Source organism: Scylla paramamosain, chromosome 3, assembly GCF_035594125.1.
Source record: "Scylla paramamosain isolate STU-SP2022 chromosome 3, ASM3559412v1, whole genome shotgun sequence".
Lineage (NCBI taxonomy): Eukaryota > Metazoa > Arthropoda > Malacostraca > Decapoda > Portunidae > Scylla > Scylla paramamosain.
In genome coordinates this window covers 37445522-37465521 of record NC_087153.1, presented here as the reverse complement: position 1 = coordinate 37465521, position 20000 = coordinate 37445522, and the positions used below count along the sequence as shown (strand labels likewise).

The 20000-nt window shown below is 45.9% G+C and overlaps 1 protein-coding gene across 9 annotated transcripts in view; it reads right to left on the bottom strand.

Moving 5' to 3' along the window:
• The window catches only part of LOC135116110 (uncharacterized), a 176208-nt gene that overhangs the window by 44350 nt on the left and 111858 nt on the right, over nucleotides 1–20000 (bottom strand). For 5 of the 9 annotated variants that reach the window (XR_010276183.1, XR_010276179.1, XM_064033344.1 and 2 more), the window contains exon 13: nucleotides 516–608. Coding sequence is in view for 7 of the 9 variants with exons in the window: in XM_064033344.1 (XP_063889414.1) it covers nucleotides 533–608 (76 nt within the window). In the remaining 2 variants the exon portion in view is untranslated. Of the gene's footprint in view, nucleotides 1–515; nucleotides 609–4530; nucleotides 5012–20000 lie in introns of those variants that run through there. The other 4 variants (XM_064033327.1, XM_064033320.1, XM_064033363.1 and 1 more) reach the window with 4 other exon arrangements.

Here is a 20000-nt window from a genome sequence, read left to right as displayed (position 1 = left end):
AAGGATTATGAGACTTGGAGAGAGAGGGGAAGGGGAAGAAGGGGAAGGGAAGGAGGGTGTGTATTGATACGAAGGCTGCTGAGGAAGAAGGGAGTGTTGAGAGGTTGTGTGAAGGAGACTTGGGAGGCGGAGGATGACGTGGGGGAGAGGAAATGAGGAGTGAGGATGATGTGGGGGGTAGTGGGGGGAGAGTTTGGGTATGATAACAATGGAATTTTTTTTTTTTTTTTTCACTTTGCTTCATGCTTGCAAACTTCAGCTACTACTACTACTACTACTACTATTTCTTCTTTACAAACAATAGCAACTGTACTAAATAATAACTTCTATTCTTCCTCTTCTACAATAGTTACTTACCTCAATTTTTATTTTTTTTATTTTTTTATCTGGAGTAGCTTTGTAAAATCAATCAGCCTGGTTAGGACTTAAAGATATACTACTACTACTACTACTACTACTACTACTATTACTACTACTACTACTACTACCACTACTTCTACTTCACAAACTCTAACCTGGACTGCTTCAGTGGTTAGTTTCGTTCGACTCGCCGTGTTTCGCAGTCTCGCTGATTCACTGCAAAGCTTCGTGGCCTCGACCAATATTTTCTGAAGAGGAAGGAGAAAAAAAATTGTTTGGTGGGAAATGCTTGTTTGTATAATCGGAACTTTAAATGTGAGGACAGACTGGGCCGCTGTTCTCTCTCTCTCTCTCTCTCTCTCTCTCTCTCTCTCTCTCTGCAACAAGTCCACAATCTCACACTATTTTTATCCATGAGCGACTCGTTTCCGTCATTTCGTGGCTTAAAAATGATAAAACAAATGCCAAGAAATGTTTGTTGCTTATGTCACTATCAACCAAGGAAATGGTGGTGACGTATGCAGGGTTTTCATCGCTGTGGAAAGAACCAAGCGTGGAGGAGTCCTGGTAATGTGGAGACTTCTTGATGCACCCCAAGTTGATGACTTGAGAAACTCCCCTATGTATTGGCTCTCACGTAACAACCCCGCCATGAACCACATTCTGAAACACTTCTGGCGACATGTCGAGTACTTTCAAAAGGCTGTAGTTGAAGTTACATATGTTCCTAATGTTTTTTTTTTCCCGTTTTAGTGACATTGGTAAGAGCTTTGCATTATTAACAGGAGAAATACTCTTGAAAACCAGGCTAATCATCTTTGTGGCCTTCGAAAATAGTCGTGTTGAGTAAGGTCTTTTTGAATACGGGCCTTGCACCGCCAAGCGTCCCCAAGAAGTGATGTCGGGAAGTCTAGTTAATTTAATGTCCGTGAATCGAGTAGAAATGAACATATGGGTTAAATTAATCCTTTCATGGTGGCAATTTTCTCAAGACCTACGGTACAAGTTTTTCGACGCTTATTTTTGTACTAGTCTCTGAAATATCCAGCTCTGTAGCCTGGAAAAAGATAAAACTTATCTCTCTCTCTCTCTCTCTCGCCCACGTGTTCCTACAAACACTCCTTTCATGCCGAGTGTTGACAAAGAACGACCACAGCAGTAAAGGGCTTAAAAACCGAGGACGTAGTGAGTGGAAGTAGTTAACTTTTTTTTTTTTTTTTCGGAGACATTTTGTAGAATATGACATCACTTCTTCGGTCACTTGTACAAACACCAACACTCCCCAGCAGGAACAGCGACCCTCCTGAGCTCACTGCTGGGGTCCCCTGACGCTCAGCTTGCGGCCTAAAGGTTGCGAGTTCGACTCTGGCTTGAGGCAGTTCTCAGTAGGAGAGGTAGCGCTTCAATCGGCACCATATGACCTTGTTGTTGTGGCGCCAGAACTCAATTACTCTCCAGTTTAGCAAGACGTCACAACCGACACAGGTAGCACCGTGACTCCCCCCAGGTGGTGTCGTGACCCTTCCAGATGGCGCTTGCCCCCAAGAGTCACGACCCTGCCAGGTGGCGCCACACTGGTGCGCGGCGAGGCAAGGCTGCCCTGCAACTTTCACCGCGCGGGCTGAGAGAGAGGAAGCCACCTGGAGGTGAATGACTTACAGACGACTCCAGCGCGACCCTCGCCACCTCGAGCCTCCACATGGCGTTCTCAGGCACGAAATGACGCTCTCGAGCTGAAATTCCTGAAACGTGGCTCCTACCACCGTGCAGGGCATGCGAGGAGCCGTGGGCGTGAGGAAACACCCTGCGCAGCTTAGGAGAGGAGAGGAAGGATGGGAGAGGGAGGCTACAAAGTAAAATACTCGGTCCTCTCTCCTGCCAGCTCCTGTCAACCCTTCCCTCGCACCATGAGCTGCTTCACAACACCTGACGAGGGACTGGATCAAGCCTGCTCTCTCTCAAACGTTCCCATGGCTGCCTCATCCACGGTTTGGGCTCTGGGGTCGCTGGGGATGGCGGTGGTGGGCGGCGGAGGGCGTGGCCGCGTGACCTCAAATGCTCCTTAGGTTGCGCTCGCTTCACGACACACTTGACATTCATATTAAATCATCCGACGAAACTTTGCGCTCACGTGCCCCGTAATTTCCACTCAGAGGCGATGCAGGCTGCCTCCATTACCCGGGGAGGGGGAGGGGGAGGGGCGTGTGCATGGCAGGCGCTGGGTTGGGGGATTGGAGGCAGCCACTTCCAGTAACTAGTTTCCGGGACTCGAGTTTCCCCACAGCGGACTCAGAACAGTTAGCTCCCGCCGCCGCCGCCCCTCCGCGCACGTCAGCCTCACCCCTGCAGCTGCTACTGAGGCTGCTTCGATTGGGAATATTAAGGAATCTACGTAATAAATGAAGGACGAAAATAAGTTGTGGTATTTTCTCTTAAATCGTTGTTGTTGTTGTTGTTGTTGTTGTTGTTGTTGTTTTTTAATATTAATTAGTTTGAGTGAAAGATAGTCTCTCAAAGTTTTGGGATAAGTTAGGTTAGGCTAAGTTGGGTTACCTACATATGAATGGATGGGCAGACAGATAGTAATATAGACAGGTAGATAGACATACGTATTGATAGACAGAGACTGATAGACATACGTATTGATAGACAGACAGACAGATAGATGGAAAGATAAAAAATATAGATAAATAGACTGACAGACAGACAAACAGATAAACAGACAGACAGCCAGATAGGTAGGAAGGTAGCTGATTTAACCTAACCCAACCCATATCATGTCAAGTGTAGCTGCCTGGATTGCCTGACCTTCGACCCTCTCTTACTTATTTACCCGCATTTCTACCAGCAAACGAACACGTAGAGCGCTCATCTATCTTAGTCTTCCTCGCTCCTACCTTTCAGGTTTCTAATGCGGGTGCTGACAGACAGGCACTTCCTCGGGTTAATCGCTAGTGGGGTTGTTTACCTTCACGCGACAAGGGCGGCCGAGGGAGTGTTCATCCGCCGCAAAAACGAGGCCGCCCTTGTTCCCCCGAGGCAAGACCAGCAGCTGCCCGCCTGTCACGCTTCACGGAGAAGACCTGGAGCTGGACGAACGGAAGCGCAGGAAGAGGAAAAGGGGGAAGACGAAGAGGAGGAGGAGGAGGAGGAGGAGGAGGAGGAGGAGGAGGACGATTAGAAGGAAGAGAATTGGGAGAGAAATGTTACTAATTCTATTGCTGCTACTGCTGCTGCTGCTGCTGCTGCTGCTGCTGCTGCTACTACTACTACTACGAGGAAAACTCAGCCATCCGGCCTCTTATCTGACGAACTTTTTACTTTTCTTCTACTACTACTACTACTACTACTACTACTACTACGGACAACAGTAATAACAACAACAACAACCAGAAGAACAAGAGACAAGACTTACTAACCAAAACGCAAAAACACCGCCTTATCCCGTCTTCACTCGCAGGACGGTTCAAGGTAGTACTTACTGTTTACCTTTCAGAGCCTCGGTGGGCAAGAGAACGCTTACGTATAGTGTGCAAGTACGCGGCGACACGAGACGACGCGGGGGAAAAGAAGGGTGGAGCAGCAGCAGCGACCTTCCCTACGGCACCTTTCCTGAGAGAGAGAGAGAGAGAGAGAGAGAGAGAGAGAGAGAGAGAGAGAGAGAGAGAGAGAGAGAGAGAGAGAGAGAGAGAGAGAGAGTAGAATAGACTTAAAAGAGGTGACCATAAAATGATGGGGAAAGCGATGAAAATAGAAAAGTTAAAGGGGGAAAAAAAGTGAAGTGTTAAGATCGAGATAAAGTCAATAAAATGATTAGGGCCAGATGTAGGTAGGAAAATGAGAGAGAGAGAGAGAGAGAGAGAGAGAGAGAGAGAGAGAGAGAGAGAGAGAGAGAGAGAGAGAGAGAGAGAGAGAGAGAGAGAGAGAGAATGTTATGACCGAGATAGGAATTAAATGACAGAGAAGAGGTAAAGTAACACTGTGGGAGGAGGAGGAGGAAGAAGAAGAAGAAGAAGAAGAAGAAGAAGAATGCTTCATATTATTAAACTTATTAAATTTACTAGTAAAACGAAATGTTACATGTGAGCTAAGAAATCTCTCTCTCTCTCTCTCTCTCTCTCTCTGCCCAGTACGAGGTGAAAACTCTCCTTAAGAGGTGGTGACTCACGCCGCCGCACCAGGACCACCTTTGACATTAGACCGGGGACTTGAGAAACGCGTCATACATTATACAGCCACCATTACCTAGCCAGCCAGCCAACCAGCAGAACGAGCGAGCGAGCAGCCATTTAAAAGTCTTGTTTGATCGACGCTTTCTAAACTTCCCCCCATCCTTCGCCTGCAGATCCGCGCCCCTGAGGAAGCAACGAGGGAGAAAGGGAAGGGATTGTGTCCATATGAAATCTAACACGCATCCCCCCTCGTGCCGGCGCCGGTCTAGCCACTCCTCTTCCCCCAGTTCACGCAAGCACACAGACAAGGCTGCTCCGTGATGCTGCAAGACCACGCCACGTCGCGCCCCGAGGAGTCCCGTTCATTGGTACAGATGGCCGGCATGGCGGGATCACGGTCAGGGCCCGGCTTCGCGTGATGCCGAACAGCCAGCACGAGCAGTGAAAGTCCTTCTCTCTCTCGGGTCGTGGAGGGCCGTCTGTGGATTGAGAGAGTGGTTGAGATGGACATGAGGGAGGTATGGTGCGGGGTGGAATGCAGGGATGCAGGGATGCGGGGATGCAGGCACGCACGAACGCAGCAAGTTTGCATAATCTTGTCTTCGTTTCTGTCAAACTGCAGGAAAGAGTCGTGGGTTGGCGGCAGCTGCAGGACAAGAGAGAAGTGCAGAGGGCAGGAAAAAATTGAGGTGTTATCTACTGGTAGTGTTTGGTAGTCATGACGTCATGAGTATTGTCGAGGGTGACGGCGTGGCCCTGAACCCAGCTGATACAGGCAGGGAGGAGGTACGGCGGCGCGCGTCACCCGCCCCGGCCACTGCTGCTGCTTCTACCACCCTCAGAAACGCGGAAACCCAAGTCGATGCTCTAGCTCAAAATCCACACGTCACCCCGATGGAACAATAGGTAGATGAGACAGTGATGGATGGAGCAAGATGGAACGCAAGCCAAGCAGAGCATCATTCCTTTGCTACATCATCACCTCAGCACGCCGCTATCTAACGTTTTCATGATCACGTACACCATTTACATCATTCCACGTGGACGAATCAGAGCCAATCAACAGCCGATAGACCTTCTCATCATGTAAATAAATCAGACGCCGTGTTCTGAGATGTCCTTATATGTGCAGCATGGAGAGCAGCACAGCCAGTCAGTCCGCCAGTCTCAGCTCGCCGGCCGGCACCTCGCGGACCACACCACGTTGCCGCACCACCACCACCGCCAGCCTGTCCCGCGCCTCCCTGTGTTTAATCTAGTTTATCCCGATGCTACATCGCTGCAGGCATGCCGAGTGCCGTGCCTTTACGCTGGAAGTTGATAAATCATTCAGGGTTGTCACGTGAAAGGGAGCCGGAGAAGGACCAATGAGGGAGCCCCGCGTCTCACCCCACCTCCCAGAACGTCATAAAAAGTCGCCTTTCGCTCCCGCCGCTGCTGCAGCCTCGCTCATGCTACGTAATGACTTCTGCTGCTGCTACTGCTGCCGCCGCCTCCGCTGCTGCTGCTGCTGCTGCTGCTGCTGCTGCTGCTGCTGCTGCTGCTGCTGCTGCTACTACTACTACTACTACTACTACTACTACTACTACTACTACTACTACTACTACTGTCCACTCTTACAGGAATTAATCCTCACCCACTAGTTCCGAGAATGCAAGCATCACTCACCACCCGTGCCTCCTCTCCCTACTCCCAGCGGCGCCACAAACTAGTCAGTCACCAGGTTGAGGTTGCAATTTTTTTCCCCTAACTGCATGTAGTTCGCCTGGTCCCTGCCCCTCCCAGGACCGCCGGCAGGAGTGAGGTGACCAGTGGTGCTCGCCAGGCCTGCGAGATCGATTTCCAGACTGTTACCATGAGAGATTGGTAGGCTTGGCTGCCCTCCTTTCTTCCCTCTGTCCCTCCCTCCCTCTGTGGGCTTGTCTGTGTGCCCGCTGCCTCTCCTTCCCTCCCGCGATACTCATCATAATATGGCAGTCTCTCTCTCTCTCTCTCTCTCTCTCTCTCTCTCTCTCTCTCTCTCTCTCTCTCTCTCTCTCTCTCTCTCTCTCTCTCTCTCTCAGTACCACATTCACCACCATTAGTATTATAAGCACCACCATCGCTCTCATTATTAGGACATCAACAACAACAATTACTAGTACAACAACAACAACAACTACTACTACTACTACAAAATGAAATGGTTACTAATACCACCAGAATATTTACCATCATCATCACCACAAGTTTAGCATGATTACATTACCCTCACCAACACCACCAATACCATCCACATTCCCGTTGCTATCATAATAATTACTCTTAACACGTCACCACCACTGTCCTAAAACATTACATCACCACCACCACCACCACCACCACTACTACAAACATCACCATCATAGTCACATCATCATCCTTTCCTACACACAGACACACACACACACACACACGCACACACTGGCATTTCCTCGACCTTGTCATGTACGCGTTTGTACATATATGTGTATGTATGTTTCTCACTCCACCCTGATGACTACACACACACACAGACACACACACACAGGCTTCCTTTCTGTGCTGTGGTTCCCGTATGACCACCACACAAGCAAACAATAGACAACAGGCGGAAGAAGCAAACAATACCGCCATGAGCAAACAAGTAAATAACATTCCTGACACAAGCAAAGAAATAAGTAACGTTACCGGCAAATAAACAAACAGGAGGAGGAGGAGGAGGAGGAGGAGGAGGAGACTAATAAAAGAAGGTTATGCGGTGAATCAGAGAATGTAAGTAAATAAATAGAGACAATTAAGTTACAAGGGTATTAAAGGGAGTTTAACTGTGAGGAAGGAAATTAGAGACGTGGTTGTAGAGGAGGAGGAGGAGGAGGAGGAGGAGGAAAAACCATGAACATCATCACGACCACCATCACCACCACCACAATCACCATCACCAACCAACAACAACAACAACAGCAACAACAACAACAACAGCAGCAGCAGCAACAAAGTCAGTGAATCAAAGTTAACAAACGTGGACATGAGATTAAAAGGAGGAGGAGGAGGAGGAGAAGAGAAAGACGAAAAATAGGAGACAAGAAAACAGAAGGAGGACGAGGACGAGGAGAGTGTGGGTGGCGAAGAGAAAATGATGATGATGAACAAAAATGACGAAAAGAGAGAAGTAGTAGTTGTAAGAGGAGGAGGAGGAGGAGGAGGAGGAGGAGGAGCAGCTGTGGGTGACATCACGTGCCTGCTGGGAAAGGTTACTAACACACAGGAGTCCTTTAAAAGTCCTATAGGGGCAATACAGTGTCCTTCAGTACCTCCAGCAGCACTACCACCACCACCACTACGGGTTCCCACACACGCCCCGGGAAGGAAGGAGGAAGGGCGGTGGTGGTGGTGACGCTGATGGTGGTGGTTGTGATAATGGTTGATACTTTATGATGGGAACTGTTTTCATGTAGGGTTATGTATGTATGTATGTATGTATGTATGTATGTATGTATGTATGCAGTCAGTCTCTCTCTCTCTCTCTCTCTCTCTCTCTCTCTCTCTCTCTCTCTCTCTCTCTCTCTCTCTCTCTCTCTCTCTCTCTGCCATTTCCGATGTCAAAAACACTTCTCTCACTTTTTTTTCTTTCCTGTATCTTCGTAAGTCTCTCTCTCTCTCTCTCTCTCTCTCTCTCTCTCTCTCTCTCTCTCTCTCTCTCTCTCTCTCTCTCTCAGGTTTCATAATAACATTAAATTTATCGTTGTCTTTCACTCAAGTCGACTGCAGGCTTCACACACACACACACACACACACCCACACACACACACACACACACACACACAGACGGGTATTGATCGTCCCAACAACTGACCTTCACAGACAGGAGCACTTACTTAAAAACACTTACCTGAGAGAGAGAGAGAGAGAGAGAGAGAGAGAGAGAGAGAGAGAGAGAGAGAGAGAGAGAGAGAGAGAGAGAGTACATAATCTTCGTTCTTTACTTGCTAACTTGCTTATTTTTCTTGATTTTTGGGTGTTTTCTTAATTTCATCTTCGTTTTCTTTTCATTATTTTTATCGTTACTATTATTATTATTCCATCGTTTATTGATTTTCCCTCTCCTCTTCCTTCCTTCATTCCTTCCTGTCTTCTCCCACTGACCTACATTTTGTTATCGATTTATTTATCCTGTCTGTCTGTATGTGTGTCAGTGTGTCTGTCTGCCTTTGCGTCAGTCTGTATGTCTGTTCGTCTATCATTCTGTCTGTCCATCTACTTGTTTATTTATCTCTGTATGTACGTGTGTGTGTGTGTGTGTGTGTGTGTGTGTGTGTGTTCATGTCAGTCAGTCAGTCAGTCAGCTAGTTATTTCTCTCTCTCTCTCTCTCTCTCTCTCTCTCTCTCTCTCTCTCTCTCTCTCTCTCTCTCTCTCTCTCTCTCTCTCCCCTAACAAAGTCTTCCTATACTCGATACTTCCTTCTCAATTATGTGTGTGTGTGTGTGTGTGTTTCAGTCAGTCAGCTACGATCATAGTCTCTCTCTCTCTCTCTCTCTCTCTCTCTCTCTCTCTCTCTCTCTCTCTCTCTCTCTCTCTCTCTCTCTCTCTCTCTCTCTCTCAGTACTGCTGCATCGACTCACCACCACCATCACCACCACGCAATACAACACAACACCCACACACCCTCCTCACCAACCAATCCTCAAGTCACACGCCATTCTTCGCCCACACACACACATACACACACATAAAAGACATACCACCACCACCACCACCACCAGCTTTCCTGTCCATTTACACACACACACACACACACACACACACACACACACACACACACACACACACACATCACCAAGTCTAGCTCCTTACAACACTCAACATTCTCTCTCTCTCTCTCTCTCTCTCTCTCTCTCTCTCTCTCTCTCTCTCTCTCTCTCTCTCTCTCTCTCTCTCTCTCTCTCTCTCCTAACTTTTATGTCTTCTTTCCTCTCTCTCTCTCTCTCTCTCTCTCTCTCTCTCTCTCTCTCTCTCTCTCTCTCTCTCTCTCTCTCTCTCTCTCATAAACACTCTTCCCCTCTCGTGTCTCATAATACTCCTTTCTCCTTTTCCTCTTCATCCTCCTCCTCCTCCTCCTCTTCCTTCCCTTTTAACTCTCCTCCATAATCCTTTCCCCCATGAGTGTCCTCCATTTAATGCTCCTCCTCTTCCTCCTCTTCGTCCTGCTCTTCCTTCTTGTAATAGCTATCATCTTCTTCCCTTCCTCCTCCTTTATGCAGTGTCCCTTTTCTTCCCTCTCTTCTTTTCGCCTTTTTTATTATATATTTTCTTCCATTCCTCTAGTTGTCCTTTGTTTTGTTTTTCTTCTTCTTCTTCTTCTTCTTCTTCTTCTTCGTCGTCTTATCATTAGTTTTTCTTATTTTTACTTCTCATTATTAATCTTTCTTCTACCTTTTTTTCTTTCTTCTTGTCCTTGTTCTTCTTCTTTCACGTCCTCCTCCTCCTCCTCCTCTTCCTTTTAATAACTATCATCTTGCCTCTTCCCCTCACTGTCATCTTTTCTCCTCCTCCTCCTCCTTCATGCACGACATTGTTATTTTTTTCGTGTTTATTATTATTTTATTTGTCTATTTACATTCCTTTTCACTCGTTCTCCTCCTCCTCATCATCATCATCCTATTGCTTCTTCTTGTACATCACTATCATCTTTCCTTGTTCCTTCTTTACTATTCTTCTTTCGTCTCCCCATTGTTCTGTTTGTTCTCTAAATATTTCTTCTTTTCACTCCTCCTCTTTGTAGTATCATCTTTCCTTCCTCCTTTATTGTCTCTTCTTTTATTCTTCTTGATCCTTTTGTTTTTAAACTTTTTTTTTTCCTGTTCATTTCCTCTTCTCATATTCCTTGTTCTCATTCTCTTGTCTTTCTTGTTATCTCTCTCTCTCTCTCTCTCTCTCTCTCTCTCTCTCTCTCTCTCTCTCTCTCTCTCTCTCTCTCTCTCTCTCTCTTCCTTCCCTTACCCTCTATCTCATCCTCCTCCTCATCCTGCTTCTTACTCCCTCCTCCTCCTCCTCCTTGTCCTTGTCCCAGGTGAGGGTGAGGGAGAGGGCGAGGAAGCAAGGTGTCGGGGAGTCGGGAAATGCCTCACCAGAGCCCAGCTTGGTCAGGGGCGCGGCGCTGGCTTTAAAAGGCTCGAGTGCGTCTTTGCGTCTGACCACCACCATCACCTCCACCTAACAGGCCGCCGGGCAGGGTGTCTCCGCCCGCCCCACGCCTCCTTCCTTCGTCATTAGGGTTTGATCTCTCTCTCTCTCTCTCTCTCTCTCTCTCTCTCTCTCTCTCTCTCTCTCTCTCTGTCTCTCTCTCGTCTCGTTTTAGTCAACTTTTTTTTCTAGTTTTTGCACATTTTTTTTGTATCTTATTTTTTTATGTATTGTTTGTAATTTATTTTCTTTTATCTTTCTTCTTTAATGCTGTGTTGTTTTTATTTTTAATTTATTTGTTGTCTAATTTTTTTCTTTCTTCTTTTCATTTTCTTAGTTTTGTATAATTTTCTTCTGTTTGCATGATTTTCTTCCTTTCTTTTTTTTCTGAATTTTGTATATTCCCTATATTTTTTTTCGTTTATTTTGCAGTTTACTTTCTGATTCCTTTTCTTCCTTTCTTTGTTTCATTTACTTTGTGCCTTCCTTATTTTTTTTTTCGGCTCATAAGTAATTTTCTTTCGCTTTCTTTTTATTCGCTGTCTTATCCTTTTCGTTTTTTTTCTTCATCTTTTTCTCAAGGTTCTTACTTTCCATTTTCTTATTTTCTATTTTCTTTTATTTCTTTTAAAATTTTCATGTATGTTCTTTTTTTTCTTGACAAATAAGGGATAAGGAGGAGGAGGAGGAGGAGGACAAGAGGAGGAGAGAATAATGCCCAAACAACAACACAAACAAACAAACAAACAACACTACGAGTAAACCAGCATACCTGTACACGCCTACATATACCACTACCACTCACCCCCCCATCCCCCATCCCTCCCATCCCCGCCTGTGTTGACTTAGCCACCTACTCACCAACCTTGATATTCCTTTCCTCCATCCGCCCTAACATCCTTGCATCCTTCACGCCCACCACCTCACCTCAATCCCCCACGCCCACGTTTACCTGTGTCCCCCCTCTCTCTCTCTCTTCAGTACCTTACCTTAAGCTCACCTGTGCTTGCATCACTTCTCTTTCGATTACTTCAACTACACTCTTATCCTGTTGATTCTCTGCCTTTTTTTCATGTTCTCGTTCTTTATTTTTATCTGTACATTCCTTTCCCTTCATTCTTTCTAGCCGTACATTCTCTTCCCTTTTCTCATCCCCTTCATTTACTATATTTTACCTGTGCATTCTTCTTCTTTTTTCATTCCTTCATTATCTATCTTTACCTGTGCATTCTTCTTCTTTTTTTTCATTCCTTCATTATCTATTTTTACCTGTGCATTCTCCTCCCTCTGTCATCCTTCAGTTCTCAATCTTTATATGTAAATTATCTTCTCCTCTTCATTCCTTCATTCACTGTCTTTACTTGAACATTCTCCTCCGTTCCTTTTCTTCTTCATTTCATTCAGTATCTGTACCTGTGTACCTCATCCATTCATTCACTAACTTTATCAGTACTAGTATCGTTATCTTCTCTTCCTCGACATTTCATTCATCATCTTTACCTGTACTTAATCTTCCCTTCCTCTTCCATTTGCCCCATCTTCATCTTTTACCTTTGCATTCTCTTCCTTTCCACCTCCCTTCATCTTTCACCTGCACAGTTTCACCCCTTTCATACCTCACGTTTAATTACGCTACTTTTCCTTCTAATATCTCATCCCTTCACGTCCTGTAAGCCACACCACCTTGGTCTGGGCGTGCTACCTCTTCTAAGCGTGGCCGGAATGAATGAAGACCTGCCTTATCTAATCTCTCTTTGGTCACAAGGTCGGTAATGCAGGGCCTGAGGAATGCATGGGTATCACTGGCTTTTCTTGTACCCTGAATAGAAACTGTTCTTGCTTGACTGGATTTCTATAAGAGTTTAGCTGTGTGATGGGTGAAAATACATAGACATGCTTAATACAAGAACTGTCACGTGTAGGCTTCATGGCTTCCTGCAACTTTCAATGCTTTTTATGTTCCCTCTCCATGCTGTAGATCCCACAAGCACATGTCTGGTCACGTAGGAGAGATAAGGGCGTGTGTCTGAGTTTACGGCGGGCCTGAGATGATCCGTGTCGCTTCTTTCGATCACTAGCTCAGAAGACAAGGCCGCTGCAGTCACATCTTAGGCGTCACCTCATATCTAAGGCTCACGGGTACTGATAGAACCAAGCGAAACTGGCTGCATGAGAGAGGCTGGGCGTGAGTGGCAGTTGGTAAGGTCAAAGTATAAGACTAGAGCGGTTCAATGGAGAATCAAGTTTATCATCTCATCAGCAGACTTGGAATTAAGAGGTGACGTGAACATTGATCAGATTAGGGAACTCTATTTCACCATCTAAGGGATATAATTTCTAAACATCCCGTCGTTTTATTTCTTGTATTAAACAGGCACTTATGGGTGCTATTGGTAGTTCTGAAGGAGGTTTCCGTGATTTTGTTGATTGCATAATGATTCTACTTCATTAACAGGGAAAAACATCAACGAAAAGCCGACTAATCGTCTCTGTAGTCTTTGGTTATTGACCTGATGAGACAAGAAAGCGTTCAAGAGCAAGAGCCTGTATGGAGAGGACCCTTCCACTGTGCTGTCCTCTCTCTTCCCTTAAAAGTTAGTGAAGAGCAGCGTTATGAAGCAGCCTAGGAAGGATACTTCTGTTTGTTTCTGCTTGTTATCCTTTCTTATCCTTTTATTTTTATTTCTTATTTTTTGTAAGGGAGGAAGTTGTGTAATCTTCCGACAGGTGTGGGAAGCAGTGATCCTCGTCATCCGCGTGGCAGAGAGGAAGGGAAGTTGTAGGTGTCTTTCCTGTGATAAGATAAGGCGGCCGATACGGGGCTTCCTCGAGTGGCAGGAGGTCGGCGGGTGACGCGGGTTTATGTGTTGCTAGTGCGTGGCTCGTCCTGGGGAGGGACGAGCGGGCCGGCAGGCAGCAGCTGGCCGGCTCGGGGCGGGGGATGAACACGCCACAAGGACACCTGCAGGTCACCCCGCCTGTCCCTGCGCTCCCTGCTGCTGCTGCCTGCCGCTACAATATTCTTCCTCACGTACCAGTCGCTTCGCCCACGACCATTTAATATGCAGGCTCCTTCCTGGCGACGCAAGCACCGCACAACACAGCACTCCGTTCAGTAACACAGTCATCACGCCGCGGCAACACTGCAACCTAACTCGTCCTAACAACACGATCATGCCATCCAGTAATATGAACCCCGTGTACGTGGGAGGCGCATCACACCACTTTAATTACGTGGTGCTGCCGGATGATCCCCGTCCCTCCCTCCCTCCATCCCTCCCCCTGACCTCTCTACCTCCCGCGGCCGCCCAGACGAAGCAGGCCGGGACATGTGCTTGATTCGGTGTAATTTCTAGGCCGGCCGAGTCAATGAGAGGCCAAGCATGCATGTGGCGCGGGGTGTGAGTGCTTATTGATGTCAGGCCAGCCTCAGCCTCCCCCAACACTGCTATCCTGCACCACTGCCGCTCTTCCTTACCTCTCCCACACGCTTCTAAGGATCGTATTCTTAAACGCTTGTCTCGTATCTCCACTACTTTTAAACAGGTTCTGCTGGGACTTACAGGGGTCTTCAATGGTGTTTTTATGGTTCTGATGATATTTTAAGAAGGATCCTGCGTTGTCCAAAGGGAGAAGTATTATTAGAAACCTGATTATTCATTTCTGTTGGTTTTGGAAGTAAATCACGATGGGAGAACAAAACGTTAAAGGATACGAGCTTAAATTTCGCCCACAAATATGAAAATTCCTACGAAAATAATTACTCCGGAGATAAATACTCCAGTTTAACTTTACTGGTTCTCACATAGAGTGGTAGATGAATGGCATGGACTCAGTAACCGGGTTGTTAAAGCTCGCCGAGTCATTAGGAGGCTTTAAAAGAAGATCACAGAATACTATAAATGACGATAATAGGCATGTAGAGAGAGAGATGTAGGTATGTATGAGAGAGGTATGTAGGCATGTTTCATACACGGACTGCCACGTATATTGCCCTGACGGCTTCTTGCAGCTTGAGAAACTTGTGGTAAACGACCTAATCTATCCTGACACTGAAGGAGAGGGGAGGCAGATCGCTGAATTGGGAGGCTGGATGCACCTGTATGAAATGTCTGGGACTCGAATCCTGAACACACTGTGCTGAGGAATAGAAATGTTACCACTGCGCCACCTGATGTTAAATAGTGTTCTGTTTTGGTGGAACTTTAATATGAGAGAGAGAGAGAGAGAGAGAGAGAGAGAGAGAGAGAGAGAGAGAGAGAGAGAGAGAGAGAGAGAGAGAGAGAGAGAGAGAGAGAGAGAATCGTATCTTTTGGTAACAGCTACATTACTCAGGGTTCTCTCTCTCTCTCTCTCTCTCTCTCTCTCTCTCTCTCTCTCTCTCTCTCTCTCTCTCTCTCTCTGTGTGTGTGTGTGTGTGTGTGTGTGTGTGTGTGTGTGTGTGTGTGTTTAGTGCCGGAGAAAGAAGAAAAAATAAAACTGCAGAAGACCTACGTGATGTAATGAGAGAGAGAGAGAGAGAGAGAGAGAGAGAGAGAGAGAGAGAGAGAGAGAGAGAGAGAGAGAGAGAGAGAGAGAGCAGGCAGGTGTGATGGATAAAGTATTGACCCTCGCTGCAGAAGGTCAGGAGGGACAAGACAACACCTCCTGACGCAGGTAGGAACACCCCTCCCTTCCTTCCTTCATTCCCTCCACCCCCTTCCTTCCTTCTTTCCTCCTATCGGATACATTTCTTTTCCTCCCTCTTCCTCTTCAAGGTACTATTCCTCTCTTCTCTTCAGTACATCTTCCTCCTTCCTTTCCCTCTCTTCATTCCATTTCTTCTTCTTCTCTTCCTCCTTTTTTAGTACATCTTTCTTTTCATTTCCTCTTCCTCAACGTAGAACTTGCTCGTTTTCTTTTCTTTAGTACATCTTATTCCTTTCTTCCTCCTCCTCCTCCTCCTTAGCGCCCTCTTCTCTTTTCCTTCTCCTTCGTTAGTTGACCTTCTCTCTTCCCTCTTCTTCCCTTCCTCTTTGTTGTACTTTATACTTTTCCTTCCTTTCCTTCTCTTGAATAGATCTTTTTTCCTTGTCTTCTTCCTCTTCAGCGTACGATTCCCTTCCTTTTCTTGCCCTTCTCTTGGATGCATATTTCTTCTTCCCTTCTTCACAGCATGTTTCCCCTTCCCTCTTTCCTTCCTCCTCTTCCCTTCTTGTTCTTTATTGCACGTCTTCCATTTTTCCTTCCACCTCTTCTTACTTTTTACTTCAAATTTTCCCCTCTCTTCCTTGTCTTAAGTGCACGTATACCTTTCCCTTCCTCTTGGGTACACTTCCTTCCTTTCCTCTTCCTCTTCCTTGTCTTCTCTTTGCCATCCCACATCTCTAGATTAGACAGTCTAGCTTATCACAAACAACCTTAATGGTCAAAGAGTATGATGCTGTTTTGTTCTTTGTTTGTGTTCCTCCTGCTTCTCTTCCTAGCACCACACCCAGAGTCCTGTGTTAGTGTGGAGTCCCGCAGGGGGAGGTTCACAGGGTAGAAGGGGAAGGGAAGGAAGAGGAAGAGGACAAGGGGAAGGAGTGTATGAGAGGGGAAGCTTGTGTTTTAAGCAGTATGCCAAATGTCGATCACTGTTCCTTCCTCCTCCTTCTCCTCCTCCTCCTTCTTCTCTTCCTCTTCCTCACCCCCACCCCCACCACCACCACCAGAACCCCAGTCACTCCCACCACCGCCGCCATCACCACCAATTCAACTCATTGCTCTTTGTTAGACTGTTTAGCATACACGGATGTAGGTTGTACGTGTGTGTGTGTGTGTGTGTGTGTGTGTGTGTGTGTGTGTGTGTGTGTGTGTGTGTGTGTGTGTGTGTGTGTGTAAGAGTGGTAATCAAGACACATTAGTTCACCCACAAATACGCAGACAAACAAGCAAACAACCTCCTTTAACGACATCTCCGCAAAGTAAGCAACGACATGAGGACCAAAGGACAACACTCGCATCATCTCAAGTCGGGGCAGAAGCCTTGACTCCGAGGCGCCCACACATGCACACCAGGACGGCTGTCACCAGGTGCTCAGCTTGGATCAGAGAGGTCCCTGATCACAAGACCCGCCCCGACACTCCTGAAAGCTGGACTGGGATGTGCTGTTGAGTCAAGCTAAGACCTGTATTCGGTTTTGCTTTCTCACCACGGATCTTTTCAAAGGCCGGAGATGATTAGCCTAGTTCTCAAGAGTGTTTATGCTGTTGTTAATGTAGAAAACGTGTTAATCTGTCACTAGAACGGTAAAAAACACTTTAAACCCATGAAACTTCAACTAGAACCTTTTTGGAAGTAGTGGAGGTGCGGCGCGGAAGTGTTTCAGAATACGGTCCTAATACTCAAAGCATGGAAATAGTTAGGTTACGTTTTATACAGGGACTGACTACCCCTTATTTCCTGATGTTTGTATGCTCTTCTGTCAGTGTGGTGATGCTCAATAAACACAAGAAATATTAGTCATATCACAGGCCTCAGAACAAACCAGGGCATCCCTTCCTTGAGTCTTGGTGCCTCAACCGTCTTGCCTTTTCTTTGTCTTCCTCCTAAAGGTCTTTCTTTTTTTTTTTCCTAACGGTCTCTTAAAGGTAGATATAGAAGACATTCGCTACTATTCGCCATAATCGCCCATGATAACTTTCATTGGACCACCGAGCGAAACCTGAGGCTATATAATTATACTTGTGCAAACACAGAATATGAGGGGGTGACTTGACCAAAATCTTCAAGGTCATTAACCCGGATGGGACAAGAAATAATGGATTCAAGCTTCATAAAGTTAGATTTAAAAAAGAGATAGGAAGGCATTGATTCTCAGACAGAGTGGTATCAGGTAATCATTAATCCCTGTGAGGCAGCAGACCACCCTGAAGTGTCCCTGAGTTCTGCATCGCTGTGTCGGCGGCCCTTTGCAGTTTCTGATAATTTCACTTCAGGGCGGCGTCGCGTGTCAGAGCAACAGACTTCAAACTGTTTAACAAGTATTTTAATCCAAGCAAGGTCGGTAAAGATGCAGTGAACCTTGCAACACAGTAATTACAGAGTCATCGCGTCCATAGATCACAGTTAATAGCGGGGACGTGGCACCCCAGCCTGGCACACCTGCCCTCAGGCCCATTCCTCTCACCCCGGCACCCAACACTCCCGCACCTCCAGGCCTATTCTCACTCCGGCACCCCAACCCTCCCGCGCCAAAAGGTTATCATCATCACCGTGATTTTCGAAGCAGCAATCATGTCGTAAAGAATCCGATAAGACTGCATCGCCTCCCAGCCCGCCACCGCCACGCCCACTCCCCGCTTGGCGTCACATCGTACACATCAATTCCTGTCACCCTCACGCCACGCACTCCTCTCCTTGACATAAACTTGCTCCAGAAAAACAGATTATTTTTGCAAAGCACGTCTTAAAACAGGATCTCAACAACAACAACAACAACAACAACAACAACAACAACAACAACAACAACAACAACAACCTAATTCCCCAAAGCACGTATTAGAACAGGGTTTCAGAAAACAGCAAAAACAACAACAACAACAACAACGATAACAACAGCAACCCTATTTCCCCAAAGCACGTATCAGAGCAGAATCTCGTCAGCGCCTCCTGCAGAGAGACAGAGGCATGGCTGGGAGTGTCTCAGGTGTGCAGCAGGTGTGTTGTTTGGTGACAATAGTAATGAGACACTAAAATACGTAAATCCCATTTTTTTATTTTTTTATTTTTTTTTATTTTGGCAGAATAAAAAAACTTTGAAGCATTACACAGACCAGGTGGGGTAGTCAGTTCTGCTTGTTAGGGTAATGTTAACAGGGGGAGGGGAGGGGAGGGGGAGGGGCACTCACCACTCACTTCATTTACTTTGATTTTTTACTAGTTTACTTATTTATTTTTTTTACTACTGGAATGATTAACGACTATCAGCAAACTATCAGCAAACTATCAAATAATAAGCAAATAAAATAACAAAAAAATACAGGTTCTTTACTCCCAGTCTGAAAACGAGAACAGTTTGAAGATATCCTCAGAAATTGAGAACATTTTTTTCTTAATTAAAGTTTGCTTGATTGTATAATTACTCCTAACTAGTCCAGCCTTACGGGTCATTTGAGCGACCCACATCTCTCGCCTCCCCGGCCATCCTACAGGCCTTACAGTCGAACTCATTAAGGAAACAGTCACTCCTCAAGATAGCAAAGAAAAACTTGGCGAATTTACGAACTTTAACTTAATAGTACAGAGATACTTGACGAAAATCAGTTTATTAATCGCAGTCTTTTGTAACAGACTCTAACCTTGCTGGAAATCAATTTAAAATCTAATCAAATCAAATGTAATCTGGCCAAACGCAACCTTAACTAACCTAACATAATCTAACATAACCTGACTAAACCCAAACAAAGCTACCCTAATCCAAACTAACCCAAACTAATCAAACCTAATCTACCTAACGTAACCAGACTAAAAACATATAAAACTAACCTAATCCAAACTAACCCAACCTAATAAAGCCTAATCTAACCTAAGGTAACCAGACTAAAAACATACAAAACTAACCTAATCCAAACTAATCCAACCTAATAAAGCCTAATCTAACCTAACGTAACCAGACTAAAAACATATAAAACTAACCTAACCCAACCTAATCCAAGCTAACCTAACCTAACGCAACCTGTCTAGACCAAACGAAAATTTACCTAACCTAACCTGACTTAACCCAACGCAATCCAACCTAACCTAATTTATCATGAGGGAGAAGAGGAAAGAAGAAAAATAGCCAATAAATAAGTACTCAAACTAACCACACTGAAACCAAACACAAAATTAAAACATAAACAATGAACACAGCGGAATCAGCGAATAACACAGGAATATTTCAACACATGTCCACTACAGTATTGGTGCCAGTCCTCGCAATTCTGAGCTTCACTACACCAATCCAATCAAGGACACGGACAAAGACGGTGCGTGAAACTCCAGCACCGCCACCACCACTAGGTCACGTGACACCCGCACGTCACCAGAGAGAGAGAGAGAGAGAGAGAGAGAGAGAGAGAGAGAGAGAGAGAGAGAGAGAGAGAGAGAGAGAGAGAGAGAGAGAGTATATATCCTGGATGAATCTTTATCAAACAGCTTTTTTGAATGTCTGTATCTGTGTAACGATCGTTCGTGTTGACGCCTCTACCACCACCACCACCACCACCACCACCACCTGCCGATAACGTCACAGGCCACTAGCAGGGAGGAACCAACCATCAGC